At 44.1% G+C, this 25,561-nt stretch overlaps 1 protein-coding gene across 1 annotated transcript in view; it reads left to right on the top strand.

Moving 5' to 3' along the window:
* The window catches only part of NSF (N-ethylmaleimide sensitive factor, vesicle fusing ATPase), an 80,188-nt gene that overhangs the window by 42,984 nt on the left and 11,643 nt on the right, over positions 1-25,561 (top strand). Inside the window, exons 5-12 of the mRNA XM_083146933.1 lie at positions 5,357-5,523; positions 8,362-8,469; positions 10,092-10,167; positions 11,118-11,273; positions 16,742-16,941; positions 17,271-17,436; positions 17,521-17,595; positions 17,677-17,864. Coding sequence (XP_083003059.1) covers positions 5,357-5,523; positions 8,362-8,469; positions 10,092-10,167; positions 11,118-11,273; positions 16,742-16,941; positions 17,271-17,436; positions 17,521-17,595; positions 17,677-17,864 — 1,136 coding nt within the window. The remainder of the gene's footprint in view (positions 1-5,356; positions 5,524-8,361; positions 8,470-10,091; positions 10,168-11,117; positions 11,274-16,741; positions 16,942-17,270; positions 17,437-17,520; positions 17,596-17,676; positions 17,865-25,561) is intronic.

Below are 25,561 nucleotides of genomic sequence, written 5' to 3'. Positions count from 1 at the left end.
TCTTATATTGCTTTGTTTCGATTGCATTTTTCTATGTGTGACCACAAAAATTTAAAATCAATAAACATATTTAAAGCGGAAGGAAACTAAGGAAAGTACGTCTGTCATGCAACATTAGATTTATCACCAGCAAGAAATATTCAATCAAATCAGTATTCAATCACAGGCGTTTTTGTATTTCTGTACCCTTAATGTATTTGTATAAATTAATCTTATCTCTACTTAGATGCCTTTTCTTAATTTATACATTTCTAACATGGCTAGCGTTTCCTCATAACCCAATGACTCTAAACCCTTAATCATTTTTGTTACTCTTCTATGAACCTTTTCAAGTTCCAAGATGTCTTTTTTTATGAAGTGGTGCCCAGAATTGTGCAGTGTATTCTAGATGAGGCCGTACCAATGACTTCTACAATAGCATGATTACGCTGTCGTCCCTTGCCTCTATGCCCCTTTTATATGCATACTAATTCATTATTTGTCTTGGATCTAGCTCCTTGACATTGAGCACTGCAGCTAAGTATGCTGTCAATGAGTACCCCCAAATATTTCTCCATTAAAAATTCCCATATTTTTACCCTATTTATTTATAGATTGCAAGCTTGTTACTGGTCCCAGATTACATAGCATTACATTTATGTATATTAAACCTCATCTTCCATTTTTCTGCCCAATCCTTCAGTGTATTTAAGTTGCTCTGTAGAGGTACTACATCCTTATCTGATTTTTTTACCGTTCAAGGTTTAATGTTATGTGAAAAGTGGACTCACTAGACTAGCCTAGGTCAGCCCTCTGTTACCCATGGCTGTCAGCTCTTCCACCTGCTCCCCCGCCATACTGACACGCCACTGAGTTTTCTGCTAGCAGTAACTGTCACCTCTTTTTAACAGCTAAGCTCCCCCTCCACATTCAGGCAGTTGGACAACTCATGGAAATCTGGTGAGACTGGATAGCTGGTTTTGCCTTTCCAACCATGGCAAACCCAGCCCTCTTGCTTGTATGAAATGACAAAAGGAGATGCCAGAGAGGTTGTTTTTAGTGGCCATCTTTATTTCATCTCCTCAGTGGTGTGTTCATGCTGCTGTCTCCAGTGCTTCATCCTATTGGACCAGCTTCTTTAGTCACTAGTGGTGGGGACTAAGGGTGGGATGTACTAAGCTAAAAATGCGTTAAACCCCCGTTTTCAGGGGGTTTTACCCCATTTCCTAATGTATAAATCCACGGCCACCGCATAGCAGGATATCACCACCTTTAGGTGGCGATACCCTATAGAAACCTATGGGCTTCTTTTCGCCACCTCCGCCGCAAACCCACCACCTCTGCCAACCCCCTCTCCCCCTCCCTCTGGCTTACCTTGCTGCAGGTCCTCCTGGACCCGGAAGGTAAACTTCTCCTCCTTCTAGCAAGGCAGCCGGACGTCCTTCCGGCTGCAGGGGGGAGGAGGAGGCGCCGGGGACAGCCACACTGAGCTGTCCCAGCATGAGGGGAGGAGGAGGCACCAGGGAGGTGACTGAGACCCCCCGCACACCACATTACAGGTATCGCGGGGGGCCTCCGTCACCGCACCGCAATGCCAGCCGCATATGTTAGTACATATGTGCTGGCAGCTGGGCGGCGAGGGGTGGCGATTTATATTAATACATCCCGCCCTAATTCAGATGTAGGCTTAGCCATGCAATTGAGTGCTGTGAGAATTATATAGTAATGTCTCATTTAGCATTTTGCAGTGCTTAAATGGGTTGCTAAGATTAAAAGAAATGTTTCACAAGGTGTTATAAATACATTGAATGTGTCACAAGATATTTTTATATAGCATAAATGTACTAGGCCACAACCCATTTAAAAATGGTGCATGGCCTTGTGGGAGTTGGGTCTCACAAATTTTTCTTGGGTGATATCGGCTTTTTGTCTTACCATAACATATTTTTTGGCTCATTGCCTATAAATTTTTGCCCACCCCTGACCTAGGTCATTAATAAATATCTTAAAAAAGAGGCACCAGCTCAGAACCTTAAGGTACACAACTTAAAACTTCAACCCAAGTTCAGTGTGTTTCATTTACAACTCTGTTCCCTTTTCCAGTCAATTTTTGACCTAAGTACAAAGTTTTTTTTTTTTCCTAGACCCAGTTCCTGTATTTCTCATAGAGCTAATTTAAGTTAGTTTGGTATGACCTATCCCTCACAAGTTCCACTAATAATGTTATTTAGCATTTACTCTAGGATTTTATTTTTTTAGGGCAGAGTGCTGACCACTGGGCAGGGCGCATTTTTCAATTGGGAGAGCACATTTTACATAAAAAAAAAAAATCATATATAAAAGATTGACTCTGCTTCACAGGGCCTTTCTGGAGATGAATGTATGCCTTTTGCAGATCACATCTTGAGTTGCATGTTTTCACACCACTCTCTGGAACTGATCATTCATATGTAGTTTGCATTAATGAGTGGCAACATAGTGTTCTCTGTTTCAGTTAAGGCACGTTGCATTAACTGCTGGCCATGGAGCACTAAACCTAAGTGTAAATACATGTTTTCCAGGCATATCTTCTTCACCTAGTTTAGTATAGGTGCAAGTGCACACTTATGGTGACTAACAACCTAGGCGAACACACAGGGGGTATTTGAGGAAAGTATCAGTAGCCCTAGTAAACTGCAATAGAAATTACCTAGACGTTGTATATAAATTAGATTAAAAAGCTATTTTTATTTTTATATCAATCCAAAACCTAAAATGATCTGCATAATGATGTCCCCATAAAAGCAATTGGGCCATAATCCCTGCTACCCAGGCCAGATGGTTTATACAGAGAGACTATTAATCTGGAGCAAACAAATCTCTCTGGTAAATTCGCACTTTATATACCTGGAGAAGGGGCAGGAGCATCACCAGATGCATACATCTCTGCATACGGTGGAATATGCCCTGTATCTGCTATTTATTTTACTATGTTATGTATCCAGAAAATCTCTATATGCTATTGTATGTCACCAAAGTAAAATATCTAATTATATGTTAAGATTGGGGTAGCACGGAGGGTGTAATGGTTAGCATTACTGCCTCACAGCACTGAGGACATGGGTTCAATTCCCATCATGGCCTTAACTGTGCGTATTTTGTATATTTTCCCCGTACTTGCATGGGTACTCCGGTTTCCTCCCACTATCCAAAAATATACTGGTAGGAGAATTGGCTGCCAACAAATTTAACCCAACAGTACATAACACCATAACCCACATATGTAGGGGTATTAAATGCTGTGGGCGAGTGGTGACAGTGAGCAGAGCTTCCACTCACCCTGACAGTATTCAACGCAGCCCCCTCATACGCCAATTTCCCCTCGCTCCATTTTTTGAGCGAGGGGAAATTGGCGTATATGGCTCCAGAAGCAGCGAGACTCGCGGCTAAATACAGCGAGTTTTTCTGCATTAGCCAAGGGTCTCGCTGTTTTGGGGAATTCTCGCCGTCCTGTGACGGCGAGGATTTCCCCGGAACGTTGAATAGAGTGAGCAGCCGGCGCGGGGGGTTAAACAGCGAGGATCGCTGGTTTTCTGCAATCCTCGCTGTTTAACACCCTCGCTGGCCGCGGCATTGAATACACCCCATGGGCTTTTACAGGACTGATGTGCACATATAATAAGGAAATAGAGAAAGCTATAGCTGTGTGGCCAGTTATTATATTTTGTTCTACATTTAATACCACAATACAAGTTTTACCACTTCTTTATGATACCAGAGTGTACTGAGTGGCATAGCTACATATGTAGCAGACCATGCGGTGTCTTGGGGGAGCAGCACCAGCAGGGTCTGTGGTGGGCGCCGCTGGCTGAACCGACAGGTGACTCAGGCAGCAGTGAGCCCTGAGCTGGTCCCGCCCTGTACATATCTAATGAGCGGGGACCAAGTGCAGTGCATATGAAATGAGTGGGTCCCCATCCCGTGCATATGCAACTACGGCGCCCTTAGTCCATCACCTCACCCCTTTTTGGGGGGAGCGCCAGAATATTTTTTGACAGGGGGGAGAAAAATGTCTAGCTACACCACTCAATGGTTGGACCACTTATGACCAGTGCATGAGTTTTAGAGACTGTACAAGTGTATTCATAAACCTGTTTTTCATGCAGGTAACAGTTGTATAACTCTTCTCCTTTATTTGCTTCTAGTATTTACTATTTAAATTTTCATCCTTTCACCGTATTCTGTAATGGTCCAACTAGTTGTTGGGAGGGGTGTAGTTTTGGACAAACCTTCACTAGAGGATGGAAGTTCCATTTGTCTTACAGTGACCTGTAAATAATGCTGGTTTCAGACATGAGAGCCCTTTCTCCTTGTAACGTGGTAATAGAAAATTCTAAAACACATTTTTGTAATGTATGTTTATGCATCATGCCCGTATATCATTTAAACTCCTAAATAATTAAAATGAACAGGTTAAGTAAGATTAAGGGCAGTATTCAATGAGAAAGTTCTCCGTGCATGGAGAGCGTTTTATTTCGATCTCCATGCACTCTCCGTGTTTTAGCGGAGATTCTCCCTGTTCCGGAGCCTCCTGCTCCCACTATTCAATGTATTTAAGACTCGCTGCGAGTCTTAACCCCTGCAGCGGACGCCCGCGGCAGGGAGCTTTCAGGGAGCCGGGGGACAGAAGCAGCCAGAGAGATTAAAGTCTCCCTGGCTGCTCCAGAGGAATGTGGAGGGTAGGGGGGCTCCCCTGGACACAGGCAGCACAGGCTGCCCCCCCCCTATAGCCAGCGGGGGACCCAGTATTCACTGCACCCGATCGTGCATATTAACGATCGGGTGCAGTGAATATATGAATATCTAATGAGCGGCTCGAGCGCTCCGGCCCCCTGCTGGCTGCACTGTGTAAAAAAAAATAAAAAAATAATAATAATTTTTTTTTTAATTAAATATATATTCATGTGCTATAAGCACATGAATAAAAATAACATGCACCTTCACAGAAAAAAAACCTGATTTTTTGACACCAAAATTAAAAAAAAAAACCTTTTAGTTTAAAAGTTCACATTCCAGATCTCCATCAAAAGATGGAGAATTTCTACACGGAGAGAGACGGAGAAAATCACTTAGAAAGACGGAGAATATTTCACATTGAATAGGGTTGCTCGCTTTTGGAGAGCAAAATGCTCCGTCCAAGGCGAACAAAGCACAAATTCTCCATAAAACACGGAGAATTTTTCTCATTGAATACTGCCCTAAGTGGGAGCTTTATTTTGTGGCCAAACAGGAAGGTTGCTTTTATGGCCTGTCCGGTTCTGGTGTGTCCTGGTTCTATTGCCCCTATCTTTCCCTTTGTCACTACTCACTGGTACAGTATATCTTGTCCCCTCTTTAGTTGCGGTTTACAATTTCGACAAGACCAAACAATGCATCGGTACAATGACCATCGAGATAGACTTCCTGCAGAAAAAGAGTGTGGACTCAAACCCTTATGACACGGACAGGATGGCTGGAGAATTTATCCAGCAGTTCAACAACCAGGCTTTTTCTGTGGGGCAGCAGGTAAATATGTGTATTACTAAGTGTCAAAATATAATGCAGAACAGAGAGTTTAACATTGTCATTTTCTCTAGTTACAGTATACAGCGAAAGTATAATGAGTGCATATAATAAAATGGTTTTATTCAGCCTGGGTGAAACTTGGAGCAGTCCTTCCACCTCTGTCCAACAACAGTATGATGGCCTCTGGGGGAAGAGGGGTGCTTTTCTCAAGACTTGGGACCTGGACTACAGAGAGCCTATTTTACACTGAAATAAAGGGGAATTTTACACTTCTGGCCTGAGATAAGCAGCTGTACAGACATTGGCCCTTATTCAGATCTGATCGCAGTACAAATTTGGGTACTTGTTTCCTAGCACGGCGCCCGTCGGGTCCTATCGCATACCATACCTTAAGGTATGCGATGGGACCCGATCAGACCCGACCGACCCGATTTTTCGGGCTTTAAAGATGTTTCCCGTACAATTAAAAAAATCGGTTGCATCGCATGCCATTATAATGGTCGCATCGCATGCCATTATAATGGCATGCGATGCAACGCGACAGACCCGATTTTACATTGGACCCAATGTTAAATGCCCCCCAGACCCGATTTTTAATTGTATACCCACCCTGATGGTTAATTATTATGACAAATGCCCCCCCCATTGTTAACGCCATGGTCAACGTCAACCCGAAGCGTGGCGAGCCCGCGAAGGGCGGTGGTGCACGTCCTCCGATCTTTTCATACCCCCACTATCCACGTCGGTGTGGAGTTGATTTTATATAGTGTGGCGAGCGCAGCGAGGCCAGCGGACACGTAACTCGCGTCCCCACGCGGGGCTCGCTGTGCTCGCCACGCTTCGTGTTGGCGTTGAACGTGGCGGGGCATTTGGCATAGTAATTACTCATCAGGGTGGGTATACAAATAAAAATCGGGTCTGTGGGGGCATTTAACATTGTAATGAGCCATGAGGGTGGCTGTACAATTAAAAATCGGGTCGATTTGGTCGCATCATTGCATGCGATGCGATCGACCCGATTTTTTTCGACCCGATTTCATACAATTGAAATCGGTGGTGCCGTGCTAGGAAACAAGTACCCAAATTTGTCCTCAAAATTGGCAAAACCATTTGCACTGCAGGTGGGGCAGATGTAACATGTGCAGAGAGAGTTAAATTTGGGTGGGGTGAGATGAAACTGAAATCTAAATTGCAGTGTAAAAATCATGCAGCCAGTATTTACCCTGCACAGAAACAAAATAACCCGCACAAACCTAACTCTCTCTGCACATATTACATCTGCCCCCCTGCAGTGCGCATGGTTTTTGAGAACAAATTTGTACTGCGATCAGATCAGTTAGTATCTGAAACACGTCTGTAATCCTTACAAACCAAACCAATACGTGTTAACATTTTGTGAACTGCAGTAGAAATATGAAAAGTCTGTTCCACTGACTAAAGAATGGTTTTTATTTGGGAATGTTTTATTGCGCTTTCAATAATGATTTTAAGAGTCCAAGTTAGAGAATCCTCTAGCACACAGCAAGTTTTAGGAAAGGGGTTTTAAAATGTGTTAAATATTAAACTTTCCATACCTCTCGTCATAATTCCCATATGGTAATGAAATGGGGACTACATTTGTTGGTAATGGGGACTACAGTTTTTCTTTAATGTAAATAACATTTTCTACATAATCATTGATTTAATTTGTGATGAAATAGGTTATTTTGTCTGATGTCCTCTTCCTTTCATTGCATCATTGCATTATCTTTATAACGCCGGATTTTGTGTGTCTCCATGGCCTAGATTTATGAAAGCTTGGACTTTTTTGCTTGTGTCGACCAGCTGACTGTCAACCATGTGCATACCTCCCAACTTTCAAACTCCCAACTCCCGTGAGGCCACGCCACCATCTTGACACTATGGGGGCATGACCGAGAGGCTCTGTGAGCCTCTAGCCATGCCCCCAGTCCCCTGGCTGTGGGAATAGAAACAGTGTTTATTCCCCGCTGCTCAGCAGCTGACAGGGGGACTCCCAACAGTCCCCCCCTCGCCGTGGGACACTGCCGGCCGCGGGAGGTATGCAGGAATGTCCCCGAAAACCGGGACATTCTCGCGGTAATCGTGCCTCTTGGGTGGTATGCATGTTCATGTCCACCATTTTTTGTCTACCTATCAACCGCATACCAAATCCAAATACAAAATTATGTCTGTGCTGCTATTGCCCCTTTTAGACATACAACCCTAATATTTCCCTGCTCAGACCCAGGATCTGTTTTTTTACAGTTTTTAAGGCAGTGTCATCATTTTAATTGGACGGTTTGCAGATGCACAATTATGAGGTCATGCAAAGGTGGGGCCAGCCTATAAATGGCAGTCTCTTTACTGGTACCCTCTGGCACTGTCACACTTCTCTGCATACAGTAGCTCTGTGTTTCCTTTATGTGTCGAGTATGTCCCTCCCCGGCTGACACTGATAATGTCGTTAGCACGCATCAGGCATCCTGTGTTGGCCAATTAAAACTGGTTTCATGCAGCCGGAGAGCAAAATCCCATGTAGCATCTTTTAGACTTAACCCGGGTCGCCAACGCATGAAGAAAGACCCGGTAAAAACCCAGGTCAATTGCAGGGTTGGTGCCTTTCATACATAACAACACCTGTGTTTGATGCGTGTTCATGCGCAAAAAACGGGATTTTGGAAGAAGTCTGAAAGGAGAATGAGAGGCGTCAAGTTTTCAAAGAATGTAGTCTTATGCATGCTTTGTGAGGTGCTTATTTTAATTAGCTGCTTAAATGTTGCATATTGTAGTTTAATGTATCTCTTTGTCTACCCCCTGTACTGATTGTCACCTCCGCAGCTGGTGTTCAATTTCAATGACAAACTATTTGGCCTGGTGGTGAAAGATATTGAGGCAATGGATCCAAGCATTCTGAAGGGGGAGCAGTCACCTGGAAAGAAACAGAAGGTGAGAGTGTAGTGCTTAGTACTATCACGCTAGTGCAGTGGTTCCCAAACGCGGTCCTCAAGGCACCCAAACAATCCAGGTTTTAGGGATATTCCTTGCTTGTGTACAGGTGGTATAATTAAACTGACTGAAGTCACTTGTGCCTAAGCATGGATATCCTTAATTCTTGAACTGTTGTGTTGCCTTGAGGACTACATGTAGGAACCACTGCTCTAGTGGTAATCTTTTCCTGTGAGTTTTTTAACCCACCTACACTGTTTAACACAGGAATGCAAAATGCATTAAAGATTACCTGTGTTCTATACAGTGCATCTGGAAAGTATTCACAGCACTTTTTTCCACATTTTGTTATGTTACAGCCTTATTTCAAGATGGAATACATTTTTTCCCTCAAAATTCTACACACAGTATCCCATAATGACAACATGAATAAAGTTTTTGGGGGATTTTTGTAAATTTATAAAAAAAAAAAAAAAACTAAGAAATCATGTGTACATAAGTATGTAAATATTACATAGAACATTATGCACAATGTATGTGTCCCTAGCTGGGTTGTTTTTTTGCTTTTAGTTAACACATTCCCAAGGCATAAAACCTGACAAGTCCCTTTTAGTTGCACTTGTGCACAATAAGAGAATGCATAACCCTCTCTGCTAATGCCTAATTCTAACCCATACACCCTGCTGCCTAAACCGAACCCCTTGTAAGTGCCTAACCCTTCCCCCTTGCAGCCTAAATCTAACCTTCCACTCCCATTACAGCCTAAGTCCCTGACTAGTACTAAATGCATCCCGTTCAATATATCTGACCCCAACTGTCAATAGTGGTTCTCAAACTCTGGGTCCTGACCCCAAAGCGGGCCCGACCTTCTTGGCATAGGGTCGCGCAACTCCATGTTGCTGACCATCAGGCTGATGACTTTTCTAATCTCAGTTAGTGATTCAAGAAGTCTGAAAAATCAGTTGAATTGTCTGTTATTTTAGACTCCTCCCATCATTTTGTGCCTCCACAATGCTGCCATGTATGTGCTGTCTGCTGACTGCATGTGATGTGATGTGATGACCTTCTGCAGTAACTTGCTGGGGTCCTGTCATTATTTTTATTGTCTGATGGGGTCCCAGAGCAAAATAGTTTACGGCCCCCTTCCTTACATTATACCTGCTATATGTAATAGGGATAGTGCAAGTTACTGCAATACTTCTATTTAAAATAAAATGCACTTACAGTACATAAGGCTATGATGTAAGTGTACTTATTCCTATACATTATGTGTTATAGGAAATGGAACATTATTACTCCCACTACCAATTTACTAATTAGAAGGTAAAATTACAAAAAAATCCCACAACCTCTCATGAATCCAGCACATAGAAATGAATTCAGGCAGAGGATGGATACTTCTCCCAGGTTATAATGCCCATAAGGGAATGAAAATTAGCACTGTGCTTATGTATACAATGCACAATGGATTACACATCAAGCTTTTCTGTGTGTATAGTCATAATGATGACAGTGATGGATGCTTAAAATCATCACATATTTACCATTAACATGTCTTCTGTTATTCACTGGCATTGATCATCATCCCCTGACTCTTACTCCCTGTACTTTTCTCCCCACAGATTGAGGCAGGGCTGGTGGTGGGGAACAGCCAGGTGGTGTTTGAGAAGGCAAACAGCTCCACTCTGAATCTCACAGGTGACTAACCCTGCATGCTGTGGTGTCAGTGACTCTGACACTGCATTTGTGTCTTCCTCACACTCGATCATAAATTAGCAAGAACAGTTAAAGCTTTTAAACAGATACTTCATATCTTGTGATGGTTGAATACAGCTCATGTACTGGAAGGCTATGTGACCTGATTTTTTTTTGTTTGTTTTTTTGTTATTTGTTCGACACATCGCAAATTCTGCAAAGGGAGTTAGTGCTTATTATTAGATGTGAAAGTGTTAATGTATGATATGCTCTATTTAAGGGTTTTTTTTTCTACTGTTCCAAAAACAGTAATCATTATAGAAGGTTTTCTGTTGCAGAATATGCCGTTTTATTTATAAGTGTCTTTTAGAAATGTTTAATCTGTGCTACTTTGGTTGACCAAAAGAGGGCAGTCTTCATACATTAATTACTATTGGTAAGTTCCAGACAATGCAAACAATTGACAGAAGAGGGCAGCAGGGAGCATTAGACACCTGCTTAAGGAAAAGGCGCACTAGTGATTTTACAAAGAAAAAGACCAAATATCCTACTTTTTTGTAGCAGAGTACAATTCTTGCTCTGTGACAATTAGTGTGACCTATTTTCCTGTAAGATATATTCCTAAAACATGTGTACATTACTATGGTCAGCAATTGTCATGAAGTGGTGTGTACACTAATATTATTTGTGGTGTTTAATATGGATTGGTAAACACATTTTAATGAAGAAGAAATCATGAAGTTATTTGTACAGAATAGCTTAGCATAGTAGCACACAGGTGCTTTTAGTGACTGTGAAAGCATTGCTACATTTTCTAAATCTGGGACACAAACACAATCAGAAGCTCTGGGTTTTGTTATGCTTTGTAAATAAACCATCCGGTGCCCAGTGTGATATATCCTCTTCTGCTACTTTGTACATGTATCTGACGTCTATTCCTCCATTGTACATAGGCAAATCAAAGACCAGGCAGGATCGCCAGTCTATCATCAACCCAGACTGGAATTTTGAAAGGATGGGGATTGGTGGTCTAGATAAGGAGTTTTCTGACATATTCAGACGAGCCTTCGCTTCAAGAGTCTTCCCACCAGATATTGTGGAGCAGATGGGTGAGCTTACAAGATGGTGATGCCTTTCTTGACTCAGGAGGCCCATGAGCCAAAAGTTTCTTATTGAGAAATTCCGCAAAGATGACTAAATGCAGTAAATTGTGCATACTGATCCTCCTTACACATTGGAAGACTTTTTTGAATTATATGCACAATAGCGACCAGGTGTAACAACAATTTTGTGTATATTGTCCACGGGGGACACGTTATATCATTAACTGTTCATGCTCCTGCGGTCGTTAGGGACGTCTTCTGACGTCTACATGCAGGACGGCGGAGGAGATTGCTAGCGAGTGCATGACCCCCGCACCCATTCCAGTGTTTTCCAAGCTTAAGGTTCCATTATATGTGGTGGTGGTGCACAGGGTTGTGCTTCAGTTTGTCCGCATATTTATTAATGGCAGCCACCAGCACTGGTATTTGCCTGACAAATTGACCATAGATAATTTGAGTTGGTAATGGACCACTCACCTGTGGCTCCCCTGCAATTGCGTTGGGTCACCCATTTTGGAAATCATTGCATTACAGTTTATATTTTGATTGGCAATGTAATATAAACAGATGTTCTGCATCTGGATGATAAGGATAAGAGGGCTCTGCAGAACCTCATTGTGCTGTTTGAGATTGCATATACTAGTGTAATAAGAACATTTGAATTACAATTGGAATATAATAGTTAAGAAATATTAAGGTGCAAAGTTTTAATATTGGGGTCAATTAAATGAATAATAGCAGCATTTGAAGTGCAGTAAAATTGTTCCACCTCTCACTTATAAATATTAGCCCTTTAGTTCTCCTCGTTTATTATAATTCTGCATAGTTCTGATAGGAGGGAAGAATTGTAAGGAGTCTGCTGTGTGCTGGGACTAGCCAGTAATGCTGCACTTCATTCAGTACCTTCTGTGTATGAAAAGAAAGGAGCGAGCATATGAAATGGATAATAGTGTTTGTTATCATGCAGTCGGAACTATAAACTCGGCTAAGGGGGGATTTCAATTGGCTGCTGTAATTTATCCTGGGCTAATTGGACTTATGGGACTATTAACTTATGGGGCGACACTGCTGAGAGATCTGAGCGATATAGATAGCTCAGATTGCTCAGCAAGTGCACTCAGCACACAGCGGTTTGTTAGCAATGTGAGCTGAGCAATCTTTCAGGGCCAGTGTTTTCCGGTGATCTAACTAGATTAATCCTGCATGCAGGTTCTTATTTGCCTGGCGGTGCATCGCTATCGCTATGGCTCCTACACATGGAGCGATGTGGGTCATTTGGGCAAATTGACCTGAGATCGGCCTGTGTGTAGGTCCCATAAGTCTCCACAGGCGGCAGTTAATGAAATTTATTATCGGTTCCGGACAGAAATACCTGTTATATAGTCTTTTATCGGGTGGCTTAACTATGTTAACACACATCTTTGGGAACACATCCTGCATTCTGTGCATTAACGCCTGATAAGGGTAATTTACTGGAGGAGAGATAAGGGCACTCATTGAATTGCCCCAGGTGTTAAAGCCTGGGGCTACCTTATTTTTTCCCCGCACCCATTCAATTACCGGGTCTAATTGAATTCTCCCCCTAAGGATGGTGGTTGACCGTATCATCTATTTATAAGTGTAGTAGTGAGTCTCGGAAACACTGCCATCTGCTAGTAAAGAGTGAAACTACATCTCTTTCTCACACATGCACAAACACAGAAGGTAGCAGACTAGCTTTCAAAGCTTTTGCTTCCAGCGGGCTTACTAGTACGGGATTTTGGCGGTCGGGATTCCGGCGTTGTGATTTTGACCGCCGGGATTTCAAACCAATCCCTAAATAGTGTAGGTAAATGTTTGTAAATAATTTCGTAGGAGCTGTCATCTGACACTGTGGGTGCAGCCTGGGCTCCCAATCAGCTGAATTAACCCCTTGAGTGGTGGGGATTTCTGGGGCAGGACAATACCTACCAGGGCAGGTTTTTCCTGCCCCACAAATACCCACCACAGATGGGTCAGACCACTCCCTCCTCCCCATCCCTCCGACGATCGTTCCCCTGCCGCCATTCACAGCAGTGACAAGGTAAGTAAGTACGTTTTATTTATATAGCGCACTTTGTCCAACAGGACTCAAGGTGCTTTACAGACATTAAAAATAACAATGCACATACTGCAATACAAAGGGTTATCAGTACAAGGAACAGGCAACAATGGCAGTACAGATGTACATCACAAATACAGATATGCACAAGACGCATTCTAATAAGGGACACGAACATGGGGAACATATTTGCCGAGCTGTGCAGTACCCAGGCAGCCATTCAGCGGCGCCACATGGTGATTGCACAGCCAGCTAGGTAGCCAGTAACAGTACTGATATATATACTAGATGTACTCTAATGAGGGACACAGACATGGGGAACATATAATTACTGAGCTGTGCAGCAGCCAGGCAGCCAATCAGCGGCGCCACATGGTGATTGCACCAGCCAGTACTGTACATATAGAACACAAAAGAACAGTACACAGGGTACATAGAACTAGACATAACACAATTAAAGCACAATTCTTAGTACACAATACAGCTGAAATATAAGGAAGTGGATGAGAATAGATGCAGGTATAGATTGTAGATGAGTAAGAGAGCTGTAGTTGCAATACAAGAAGAGTGCTGTGAGAACAGGAGGGAGGAGGGCCCTGCTCTAAGGAGCTTACAATCTAGAGGGAGGGGGAGACAGACAGGTGACATGACGTGCAGGTAAGGAGACCTGAGGCAAGTAAGCATGGCAGGGATGGTCAGGACACGAGGCAGCAGGTAAAGAGAATGGACAAAGTAGTCCTCTCCCTCCTCCTATCCTCCTCTCCCCACTCCACCTGCACCCTTGACCCCAAATAGCTTTGCACCATGGGCCATGCCACAACACACCCTGCTAGGGGCAGAAAGCATGCAGAGTGAATAGGGAATGCATAGGATTGAGGAACCATGGCTCTGGTACAGAGATTGGTTTAGTATGGAGTTCATTGTCCTGGCTGTGCAGACTGTAGGTGATGCTGGGCCAGGTAACTCGCTGCAGAATTCTGGATTTTCAGTGGATGATGTTTAATTTTATGTCCTTCTGCGTTCCTCTGGTATTTCTTTATGTAGTTGTTCAATGTTTGTTCAACTGTTTCTTTAACTGTTCAGATGGCACTTTTAGTTAATAACACCCTTTGTTAAAACCGCAAGCTGAAAGTCAGCAAGCTGCCTTGCTTCTAACCCTACAGAAATACTATCCCAAATTAAGGGCAAGGCCAGGCCAGACCACTTGCCCACCTGATTAAAATGCCAATTGTACAGAGATCATAAACTAGCCTGATTGGCCAACCAAGAGGTATGCTAATATATTGGCTTGCTTAGAACCTTCCAATCTATACATCAATTTTCTATTGATGTACATACATTTACAGCAAAAACATGCCAGAAGATTATGCAGAAGCTAGGCTGGGAGGCAGGCTTGGGATGTTCAGGGGGGGTCTTGGGCAACCGAACTCTCGAGCCGCCCCAAACTTTCCCAAACAGGGCATGCTCAATGCAGCAAATGGCAGGGGAGCTCTGGCATACGATGACCGGAGGGGCGGGGGAGAGTGACCACTGGGGGGGTGCCCCGAGAGGTAATGCGCCAGTGGTGCACAGCAGCAGGCACCACTGGCGCACACCTGCATATTGGTAGTATGCCTGGAAATTTTCCGGGGCAGCCCACTGCGGCAGCGCAGCTGAGCCTGGAAAATTTATGGGCATACCACTCAAGAGGTTAAACCAGGGCTGGGCAAATGCGGCCCTCCAGATGTTGAGGAACTACACATCCCAGGATGCTTTGCATTAGTTTTGCTATGTGGCCATGCTGAAACTGATGCAAGGCATGCTGGGATGTGTAGTTCCTCAACATCTGGAGGGCCGCAATTGCCCAGCCCTGCGTTAAACAGTAGAGGGATTGTCTCAGGTTTAATCATACTAGTACATAAATGAAGTTCACTTACTTACACTTGGTGCCAAGAACCTCGTCTCTCAGCACCACACTGTTCGTATACTTTATTTATTACTAGGGTTATAAATATTATCTGACACATTGCTGCTTCTGTTTCCTTCATATGATGAAATTTATCTGATGCCACAAATGTTTTCTGGCCTACATTTTAAGATGATTGAAAATGCTCCGAATTCTGCATTCGTTAACTATATTTGTAGCACATTATGTAGAGTAGTTGATCATTGATCACTTATTTTCATTCTAGTCTGCTGGTAGTCAGATGGCCACACAACATGCAGAGAGCAGTGTGCTGTGTTCATGAATGTTATGGACCGAGTACGCTGCACCTGCTCTGTTTTCTAATGAAGAGGTCTGAGACGTTTATAAGAGTGTAAATGTCAGGTTATGAATGCTGCTTATTCCTACTCCTTGGTTTCATGTCGCCTCGAGGAGCATTCCATCCCCTTCTTGTAGACTTCATTTCTTCTGACTACATGTTTCTTGAACATTCACACCTGTGTCCCTGAAAAAGGTCATATTGTAGCAGGATTAGGCCGGGATGACAGGCAACCTCTTCTACCCAAACACGGCTGTCAACACTGGCAAGTAATACGCTGCTTGCCAGTAACTGGAAAATGCCAGCGCTGTGGAGATCAGCATTAATCAGTAGTCTAGTCCTGAACCTTCATATGCCATATGTTAGCGCTATTTCACCTAATGAGTAGAGGGCAAATTGGAACTCGAGTCGGTTATATCGTTATTATTGTCATGTACTATACTATTCGTTGTGGAATATATGCACCAGATACCAGTCCATGGGCCAGGTGTACTAAGCTTGAAAAGTGATAAAATGGAGAGTGATAAACCACCAGCCAAACAGCTCCTATCTGCCATGTCACTGGCTGTTTTGAAAAAAGACAAGTAGGAGCTGATTGGTTGTTTGTTTATCACTTTCCATTTTATCACTTTTCAAGGCTTAGTACATCTCACCCAATATCTCCCTGTAGATATCGCACAAATGTATGGAGTGCAGGTTTATAATAAACCAGTTGTGGGTTGCTATAGTCTGTGACAGCATTTACTCTAACACTTCCTTCAAAGATAGCAATCCAGACTAGATAGAAATTGATGAAAACCCAGTCCCAAAAGGAGTTACTGCCTTATATAATATGGCAACTTACATGCCTGTGTTGCGCAATTTGCTCCCATTGGTGTTGGTAGTGACATGGGGTGGCAGTAGGCAAATGCATTGCACAGCAATCTTGTTTTCAGACACAGATGTAATCTATTTGAAATTGAGATTCCTTAAAATACATCATTATATCAATAAGTGGAAAGTTTTGCTGGAACGCCTCCAAAATTGTACTGCTGTAAATGGATAGGCAGCATGTTCAGATCTGTTAGCATAGTCAGCATTTTTGTGTGCTAAGCCCTGTATAGGTTGCAGGTTCACTTCACAGCAGTCTGACCTCACACTTTTATCTGCAGGGTGCAAGCACGTGAAAGGTATCCTACTCTTTGGCCCTCCTGGTTGTGGTAAAACCCTCATGGCTCGGCAGATTGGTAAGATGCTGAACGCCCGTGAGCCCAAAGTGGTGAATGGCCCAGAAATTCTTAACAAGTATGTTGGGGAGTCTGAGGCCAACATCCGAAAGCTGTTTGCAGACGCAGAAGAAGAACAGAGGAGGGTGAGTACTTAGCACTTGTGTTTGATTTACATTTTTCTTATAGATATCTGTGCTTTTTATAGGGCTACTATTATATTTTAAAAACTAAAGGTAACCTGGCTTTTAGGTGAGACTTAAGGGGAATCCCCGCCACTATTTCCGACGGGGGAAATAGCGGAGGGCGCCTATTCAATGCTGTCTTGACCGACAGCATTGAAGAGGCAGATCGACAGAACAGGCCCGACTTTAAAAGCTGTTCGTTAAGTGAACAAAAAAAAGTAAAGTGTAAAAACGTCAGTGCAGTTGGGGTGCATAGTATTACACCACCGTTTCACTTCTTGTGCCTTCAGCTGGGTGCCAACAGTGGACTACACATTATCATATTTGATGAAATAGACGCCATTTGCAAGCAGAGAGGTAGCATGGCAGGCAGCACGGGTGTCCATGACACTGTGGTAAACCAGTTGCTTTCCAAGATCGATGGTGTGGAGCAGCTCAATAACATCCTGGTCATAGGTGAGAACTGGTCTCTGAGAGTCTGATATCTGGGTCCCAATGGATGTAGCTTACTCCTCCTCTCTTCTCATTACATGTTTTTAGGGATGACCAATAGGCCAGACTTGATAGATGAAGCTCTCCTCAGACCTGGAAGGCTGGAGGTGAAAATGGAGATAGGTGAGTTGGGCTTGAATTTGTTTTTTTGCCTTAATCTCTGATATGTCTTATTTACCTCTACTCTTACCTGTGCTTTTCCAGGCCTGCCTGATGAGAAAGGCCGCGTCCAGATCCTCAATATTCACACCGTTCGGATGAAAGAGCACAAGTTGCTTTCTCAAGATGTGGACATACCCGAATTGGCCCAAGAGACAAAGAATTTTAGTGGAGCTGAGCTAGAAGGTCTGGTGAGAGCAGCACAGTCCACTGCCATGAACCGGCTTATCAAGGTAAGACACTCTCAGGAACAGAAATGTTTGATGAAACAGTCACCCATTGGTATGGTATAAACAGGCTTGCTGACACAATGACAGAGACTAAAAAGGAAGGAGCATGTGCATGCAACACATTTCTCTTTAGGAGACTAGACTTCAGGGTGATGGCATTTACATAGCAGTACCTAGTCAGTGTTTAACCATTGGCCCTTTCACAGCAAAACATTGCCTGGTATGACTACGGGCTGGACATACACACTGTCTGGTATCACTATGGGGAGTGTATACAGACTGCCTGGTATCACTATGGGGAGTATATACACACTGCCTGGTATCACTATGGGGAGTATATACACGCTGCCTGGCATCACTATGGGGAGTATATACACACTGCCTGGTATCACTATGGGGAGTATATACACGCTGCCTGGCATCACTATGGGATGTACATACAGTACACACTGCCTTGTATTACTAGGACATATATTAACTCACAACCTGGCATCACTAGGGGGAGTATATACACACTGCCTGGCATCTCTAGGGGAGTATATACACGCTGCCTGGCATCACTAGGGGGAGTATATACATACTGCCTGGCATCACTAGGGGAGTATATACACACTGCCTTGTATTACTAGGACATATATTAACTCACAACCTGACATCACTAGGGGGAGTATATACACACTGCCTGGCATCACTAGGGGAGTATATACACGCTGCCTGGCATCACTAGGGGAGTATATACATGCTGCCTGGCATCACTAGGGGAGTATATACATGCTGCCTGGCATCACTAGGGGAGTATATACACACTGCCTGGTATCACTATGGGGAGTATATACACACTGCCTGGCATCACTAGGGGGAGTATATACACGCTGCCTGGCATCACTAGGGGAGTATATACACACTGCCTGGTATCACTAGGGGAGTATATACACACTGCCTGGCATCACTAGGGGAGTATATACACGCTGCCTGGCATCACTAGGGGAGTATATACATGCTGCCTGGCATCACTAGGGGAGTATATACACGCTGCCTGGCATCACTAGGGGAGTATATACACGCTGCCTGGCATCACTAGGGGAGTATATACATGCTGCCTGGCATCACTAGGGGAGTATATACATGCTGCCTGGCATCACTAGGGGAGTAGATACACACTGCCTGGCATCACTAGGGGGAGTATATACACACTGCCTGGCATCACTAGGGGGAGTATATACACGCTGCCTGGCATCACTAGGGGGAGTATATACACGCTGCCTGGCATCACTAGGGGGAGTATATACATGCTGCCTGGCATCACTAGGGGGAGTATATACATGCTGCCTGGCATCACTAGGGGAGTAGATACACACTGCCTGGCATCACTAGGGGGGGTATATACACACTGCCTGGCATCACTAGGGGAGTATATACACGCTGCCTGGCATCACTAGGGGGAGTATATACACACTGCCTGGCATCACTAGGGGAGTATATACACACTGCCTGGCATCACTAGGGGGAGTATATACATGCTGCCTGGCATCACTAGGGGAGTATATACACACTGCCTGGCATCACTAGGGGGAGTATATACATGCTGCCTGGCATCACTAGGGGAGTATATACACACTGCCTGGCATCACTAGGGGGAGTATATACACACTGCCTGGCATCACTAGGGGGAGTATATACACACTGCCTGGCAACACTAGGGAAGTATATACACGCTGCCTGGCATCACTAGGGAAGTATATACACGCTGCCTGGCATCACTAGGGGAGTATATACACACTGCCTGGCATCACTAGGGGGAGTATATACACACTGTCTGCTACTAACTGTACCCAGTCTCTGGCATTTATGTAATACATATTTTCTTACCATTGACACTAGTGACCTTGGCCCCCACTCTATTCGACTTCTCCCCTTAGAGAGGTCCCATCCAATCCCCCATGAGAGGAAGGTGCTGGGAGGCAGGATCGCATGCGGTACTTCTGCATGTGATGTAATGCATGCGATCCCCGTTCCCTGCTGCCGGGACGGGGTCCGTCCCGGAGATCTTACTCGCAAACAGAGACCATGAACATTTAAGAGTTATATGGTAAGGGGCAGAATTCACTTCTGTGTGTTCACATATTTTATTATGGGATCACAAGCACTGGTTTTGCCTATTACATTGACCATAAATAATTTGAATTGTTCAGAGCACCCTTGCAATTAACCCAAGGCACAGATTTTGGGAACAACTTCCACGAGGTAAACTAGCAGTACATTGCTCTGCTTTAACTGGACATCCCACTGCAGTTCTGGAAACTAGTCCCCTAACTATACATTATAGAGTCCTGATGTAATCAGAGGTCTAAGCAGCTGATTTGAGTGTTTGAGCTACTGTGATAACACTGAACCCATATATGAATCAATCATTTCTGCTAAGCTGTCAATCACTTTACTATTTTTATTTATTTATTAACAGTTTCTTCTATAGCGCATACATATTCTGCAGCGCTTTACAGAGAATATTTGAACATTCACATCAGTCCCTGCCCCAGTGGAGCATACAATCTATTCCCTACCACATGTACACACACACACACACACAGACATTCTAGGGTTTATTTTTGTTGGAAGCCAATTAACCTACCAGTATATTTTTGGAATGTGGGAGGAATTTGGAGTACCCGGAGTAAACCCACGCAAGCATGGGGAGAATATACAAACTCCACACAGTTAGATCCATGGTGGGAATCGAACCCATGATCTCAACGCTGTGAGTCAGTAATGCTAACCATTACACCATCCGTGCTGCCCCATATACTAGTATTGATACTAGCTTTACTTGATCTTTAACATGTAAAATGAATGCATTTTGGTCATTTAAAGATAATAAAAGAAACATTTTTGTACACTAAAACATATGGAATGCCGGAATATTGCTTTCTGCAGACATTCCCTGTGCAGGGTAGCAGGAGTTTGGTCCCGCCTTGGTGATCCCTGCCCTGTTCTGTGCTAGTGTAATATCAGCTGTGCCTTTCAGCACCTGACAATATCTTACCCCCACCGCAGCCTTGTAACCACTCCCTCTGGCTTTATTAGCTGGCAGAGAGGCCATGACGGTATGAGCCATGCTCAACCTTTCTTCTTTCCTACTCTACTGCTCTAAATACAATCCATTTATACAGAACTTTGGAAGGAAAGGAAGCATCACAGTGCAGTACTAAATCTCACAATAAAAAGAATTTAAGATCTCATTAGATTTAATCAGAAAATCTTTTATAATATAAATATTTTATAGTATACGTATATACTATAGTATACATAATATAAATATTTTATAGTATACGTATATACTATAGTATACATAATATAAATATTTTATAGTATACGTATATACTATAGTATTCGTACATGGTTTCTGGTGCGTTTTCCTTTATTGCCGCCTGTAGACAGTATTTAGTCATCAATACTGGTAGAGAACAAAGAGTGGTTGTGAATGGCGCCGTATCAGATATAATACCGGTACTAAGTGGAGTGCCCCAGGGTTCGGTTTTGGGGCCCATTTTGTTTAACATTTTTATTAACGATATTGGGATAGGGTTACTCAGCAATGTATCCATCTTTGCGGACAATACAAAACTTAGCAAAGTCATCAAATCACCAGAAGATGTCACCATGCTTCAAAATGATCTTGCAATTCTAGATGAGTGGGCAAAAAAATGGAAGATGAGGTTTAATGTAGATAAATGTAAGGTTATGCACCTTGGGAGACCCAACCAGTGTGCAAGTTACAACCTTAGCGGAGAGGAACTGGGTAATTCCATACTTGAAAAGGATCTAGGAGTCCAAATAGACAGCAAACTAGGATGTAGTGCCCATTGTAATGTAGCTACAAAAAAGGCCAACAAAATTCTGGCATGTATTAAGAGGGGAATGGAAACTAGGGACTCAAGGGTAATTATGCCACTGTACAAAGCATTGGTGAGACCTCACCTCGAGTACGGAGTGCAGTTCTGGGCCCCACACTATAAAAAGGACATCATAGAATTAGAAAAAGTCCAGAGGCGAGCAACAAAGCTTATTAGGGGAATGGAGAATTTAAGCTACGGGGAGAGATTAAGCAATTTGGGACTATTTACATTAGAAAAGAGACGTTTAAGGGGGGGACATGCTCAACATGTACAAGTATATCAAGGGCCAATATAAGGAACTGTCACACACCCTCTTTTCTACTAGAAAGGAATCTAGGACACGAGGGCATGAGTATAGATTAGAAGAAAAAAAATGTCATTCAGCTAGTAGAAAGAATTTCTTTACGGTCAGAACAGTCAAACTCTGGAACTCTCTTCCCAGAGAGGTGGTAACGGCTGGCTCATTAAATGCGTTCAAGTCAAAGTTGGACAAACATTTACTGGAGAAAAACATCCATGGGTACAAATAAGAAATATAATTTGTCTGTAAAATATCAGAACCTACCAAATCAGCAATGATATCTATACCAGGTTGAACTAGATGGACGCAAGTCTTTTTTCAGCCTTACCTACTATGTAACTATGTAATACCCTTACACTGAATGTGTGTAGAAAAATATTAAAACTCTTTAATTTAAAAAAAAAATCTGTGTCCCCCCGTTATGGTAAATGATATATGACTGTATTTCATATTTTTATAGAGACACTAATGTGATAAACCAGTATCTCTTCGTGTGCAAGAGTTTATTATCGGATATAGAACCACCTGCTATCTGCATGCAGCATGCGTGGGTTGGTGCAGGGAGCACGGATTATTTCAATACACCATTCAACAAAGAGGCATGTCCCACTGCACTTTTAAGTGAATTAGGGGGAAATTTACCAATATGAAAAACCTAGTTTTTCGTATTGGTATTTCCCCTACGGTTGCATACGACTGTTTAAGTCGTATGCAAAGTCGTGTTCCGGAGGGGAAATTACAAAGCAGTCAGATACGACTGCTTTGTAACCCTCCGATGGTGTAACAATTCGTATTAGCTGGCCATATATACGGCTGCTAATACGAATTATTTATAGCAGTCTGCACGGATCAGTCAGATCCGTGCAGGCTGCAGTGTGTAAAAAAAAATAGAAAAATAAATAAATTTAAAAAAAAAACGGCGTGGGGTCCCCCCCACAGCCGAAACCAGCACCAGGCTGAAGGGGCTGGTAATTAAAAATCAGGGAACCCGACAAATAGGGGTTCCCCGATTTTTAACAACCAGCCCCAGGCTCCAGGTCCGGGGCTGGTTCCCAAAATACGGGGGACAAAATGACTAGGGGTCCCCCGTATTTCAAGAACCAGTCCCAGGCACAACCAGCCAGCAGGGTAATGTCACAGCCGGGGGACACTTATGATATAAGGTCCCGCGGCCAAAACATTAACCCTACCGACCAGTCAGCCTGGCCAGGGGCCCTGGGGGAGTGGGGACCCCCCCAATGAAGGGGTCCCCCCCCTCCAGGACTTACCTGACCAGGCTGAAGCCTGGTACTGTCCCCGATGCCCCTGGGCGGTGGGCATCGGGCTGATTATGGTGTAAAAAATAGATTAAACTATTGTTTTTTACTGTGGCACTACAAGTGCCAGCAAGCCTCCCCAGCAAGCTGGGACTTGGAGAACCACAAGTCCCAGCCTGCTGGGCATTAAAGGGCCCGCTGGCACTTGTAGTTCCACAGTTAAAAAAATAGTACACAAAACACACTGACACACTTTTAAAATAAAACTTTAATACATACAAAGCCCACACATACTAATACTTACCTATCTTCTTTCCGTAGGTAGCCCTGGTCCTGATGTCCTGGTCCTGTGTCGTCGTCTTCTGGTCCTGTGTCGTCTTCTGCCTCCATGTCGACCGTCGCTGTCGCCTTTGCCGTCCGGATCCGTCGAAATCCATGTGGGAACCTATGGAAGGAAACCATACTCACCTGTCCCAGCGCGACGTAGTCCAGGTAAGTGTCTTGGCAAAAAAACAAACCGACACCCCGAAACCAGCCGGACAGAGAGCCGCACGGTACTCTGTGTACATCGTGCGGCTCCGCCTCCCGAATGCCGCTATTGGCCGCCTTGCGGCCTAGCGGCCAATCAGGAGCCGCTAGGCCGCAAGGCGGCCAATAGCGGCATTCGGGAGGCGGAGCCTCACGATGTAAACAAACACCGTGCGACTCTCTGTCCGGCTGGTTTCGGGTGTCGGTTTGTTTTTTTGCCAAGACACTTACCTGGACTACGTCGCGCTGGGACAGGTGAGTATGGTTTCCTTCCATAGGTTCCCACATGGATTTCGTCGGATCCGGACGGCAACGGCGACAGCGACGGTCGACATGGAGGCAGAAGACGACACAGGACCAGAAGACGACGACACAGGACCAGGACATCAGGACCAGGGCTACCTACGGAAAGAAGATAGGTAAGTATTAGTATGTGTGGGCTTTGTATGTATTAAAGTTTTATTTTAAAAGTGTGTCAGTGTGTTTTGTGTACTATTTTTTTAACTGTGGAACTACAAGTGCCAGCGGGCCCTTTAATGCCCAGCAGGCTGGGACTTGTGGTTCTCCAAGTCCCAGCTTGCTGGGGAGGCTTGCTGGCACTTTTAGTGCCACAGTAAAAAACAATAGTTTAATCTATTTTTTACACCATAATCAGCCCGATGCCCACCGCCCAGGGGCATCGGGGATAGTACCAGGCTTCAGCCTGGTCAGGTAAGTCCTGGAGGGGGGGGGACCCCTTCATTGGGGGGGTCCCCACTCCCCCAGGGCCCCTGGCCAGGCTGACTGGTCGGTAGGGTTAATGTTTTGGCCGCGGGACCTTATATCATAAGTGTCCCTCGGCTGTGACATTACCCTGCTGGCTGGTTGTGCCTGGGACTGGTTCTTGAAATACGGGGGACCCCTAGTCATTTTGTCCCCTGTATTTTGGGAACCAGCCCCGGACCTGGAGCCTGGGGCTGGTTGTTAAAAATCGGGGAACCCCTATTTGTCGGGTTCCCTGATTTTTAATTACCGGCCCCGGCTCCATCAGCCTGGTGCTGGTTACAGCTGTGGGGGGGACCCCACGCCGTTTTTTTTTTTTTAATATTTATTTTTTTTCTATTTTTTTACACCGCAGCCTGCACGGATCTGACTGATCCGTGCAGACTTAAAGCAAATAGAACAGGAAAATGGTGTTCTATTTTCCTGTCGTATTTGCGTGGGTGTTTCACACCACTTAGCAGCCGTATTATCAGTACGGCTGCTTAGTACATCAGGAACCACCATTCTTTTGAATGGTGATTTCTGTCGTATCCTGTCGATGGTGTAGGACATTCGTATTTGTAAATACAAATACGAATGTTCCATCTTTAGGACTACGAATTGTTGTATTTTTGGGATTGTAAATCCCGAAAATACAAATTCGTAAAAAAAAGGTGTATTTCTCCCTACGAATACACCTTTTTTCTACGAATCCATTTTGGTAAATGTCCCCCTTAATATCAATCGGTTCTCAGGCAGGGCCATCTTAACAGCAGTGTAGGTCCCAGGGCAAAGCAATGCACTTGGGCCCTTACCCATTCTCCCCACCTAGGGGTGGGGGTTGCTATCAGCAGCAGCTTTGATGTCCCACGGGTGGCAGGGGGTGCTCTATCTTCCACTCAACATGTAGGACCTGGAGCAGTAACTTCTGCTAATGACTCCTTTACTGCACAGGTGGTGGGAGGGAGAACACTAACGTGT

Source organism: Crinia signifera, chromosome 6 (genome assembly GCF_055691185.1).
Source record: "Crinia signifera chromosome 6, ASM5569118v1, whole genome shotgun sequence".
NCBI classification, from domain to species: domain Eukaryota; kingdom Metazoa; phylum Chordata; class Amphibia; order Anura; family Myobatrachidae; genus Crinia; species Crinia signifera.
The sequence above is the reverse complement of the archived record's forward strand: the minus strand, read 5'-3'. Positions and strand labels throughout refer to the sequence as shown.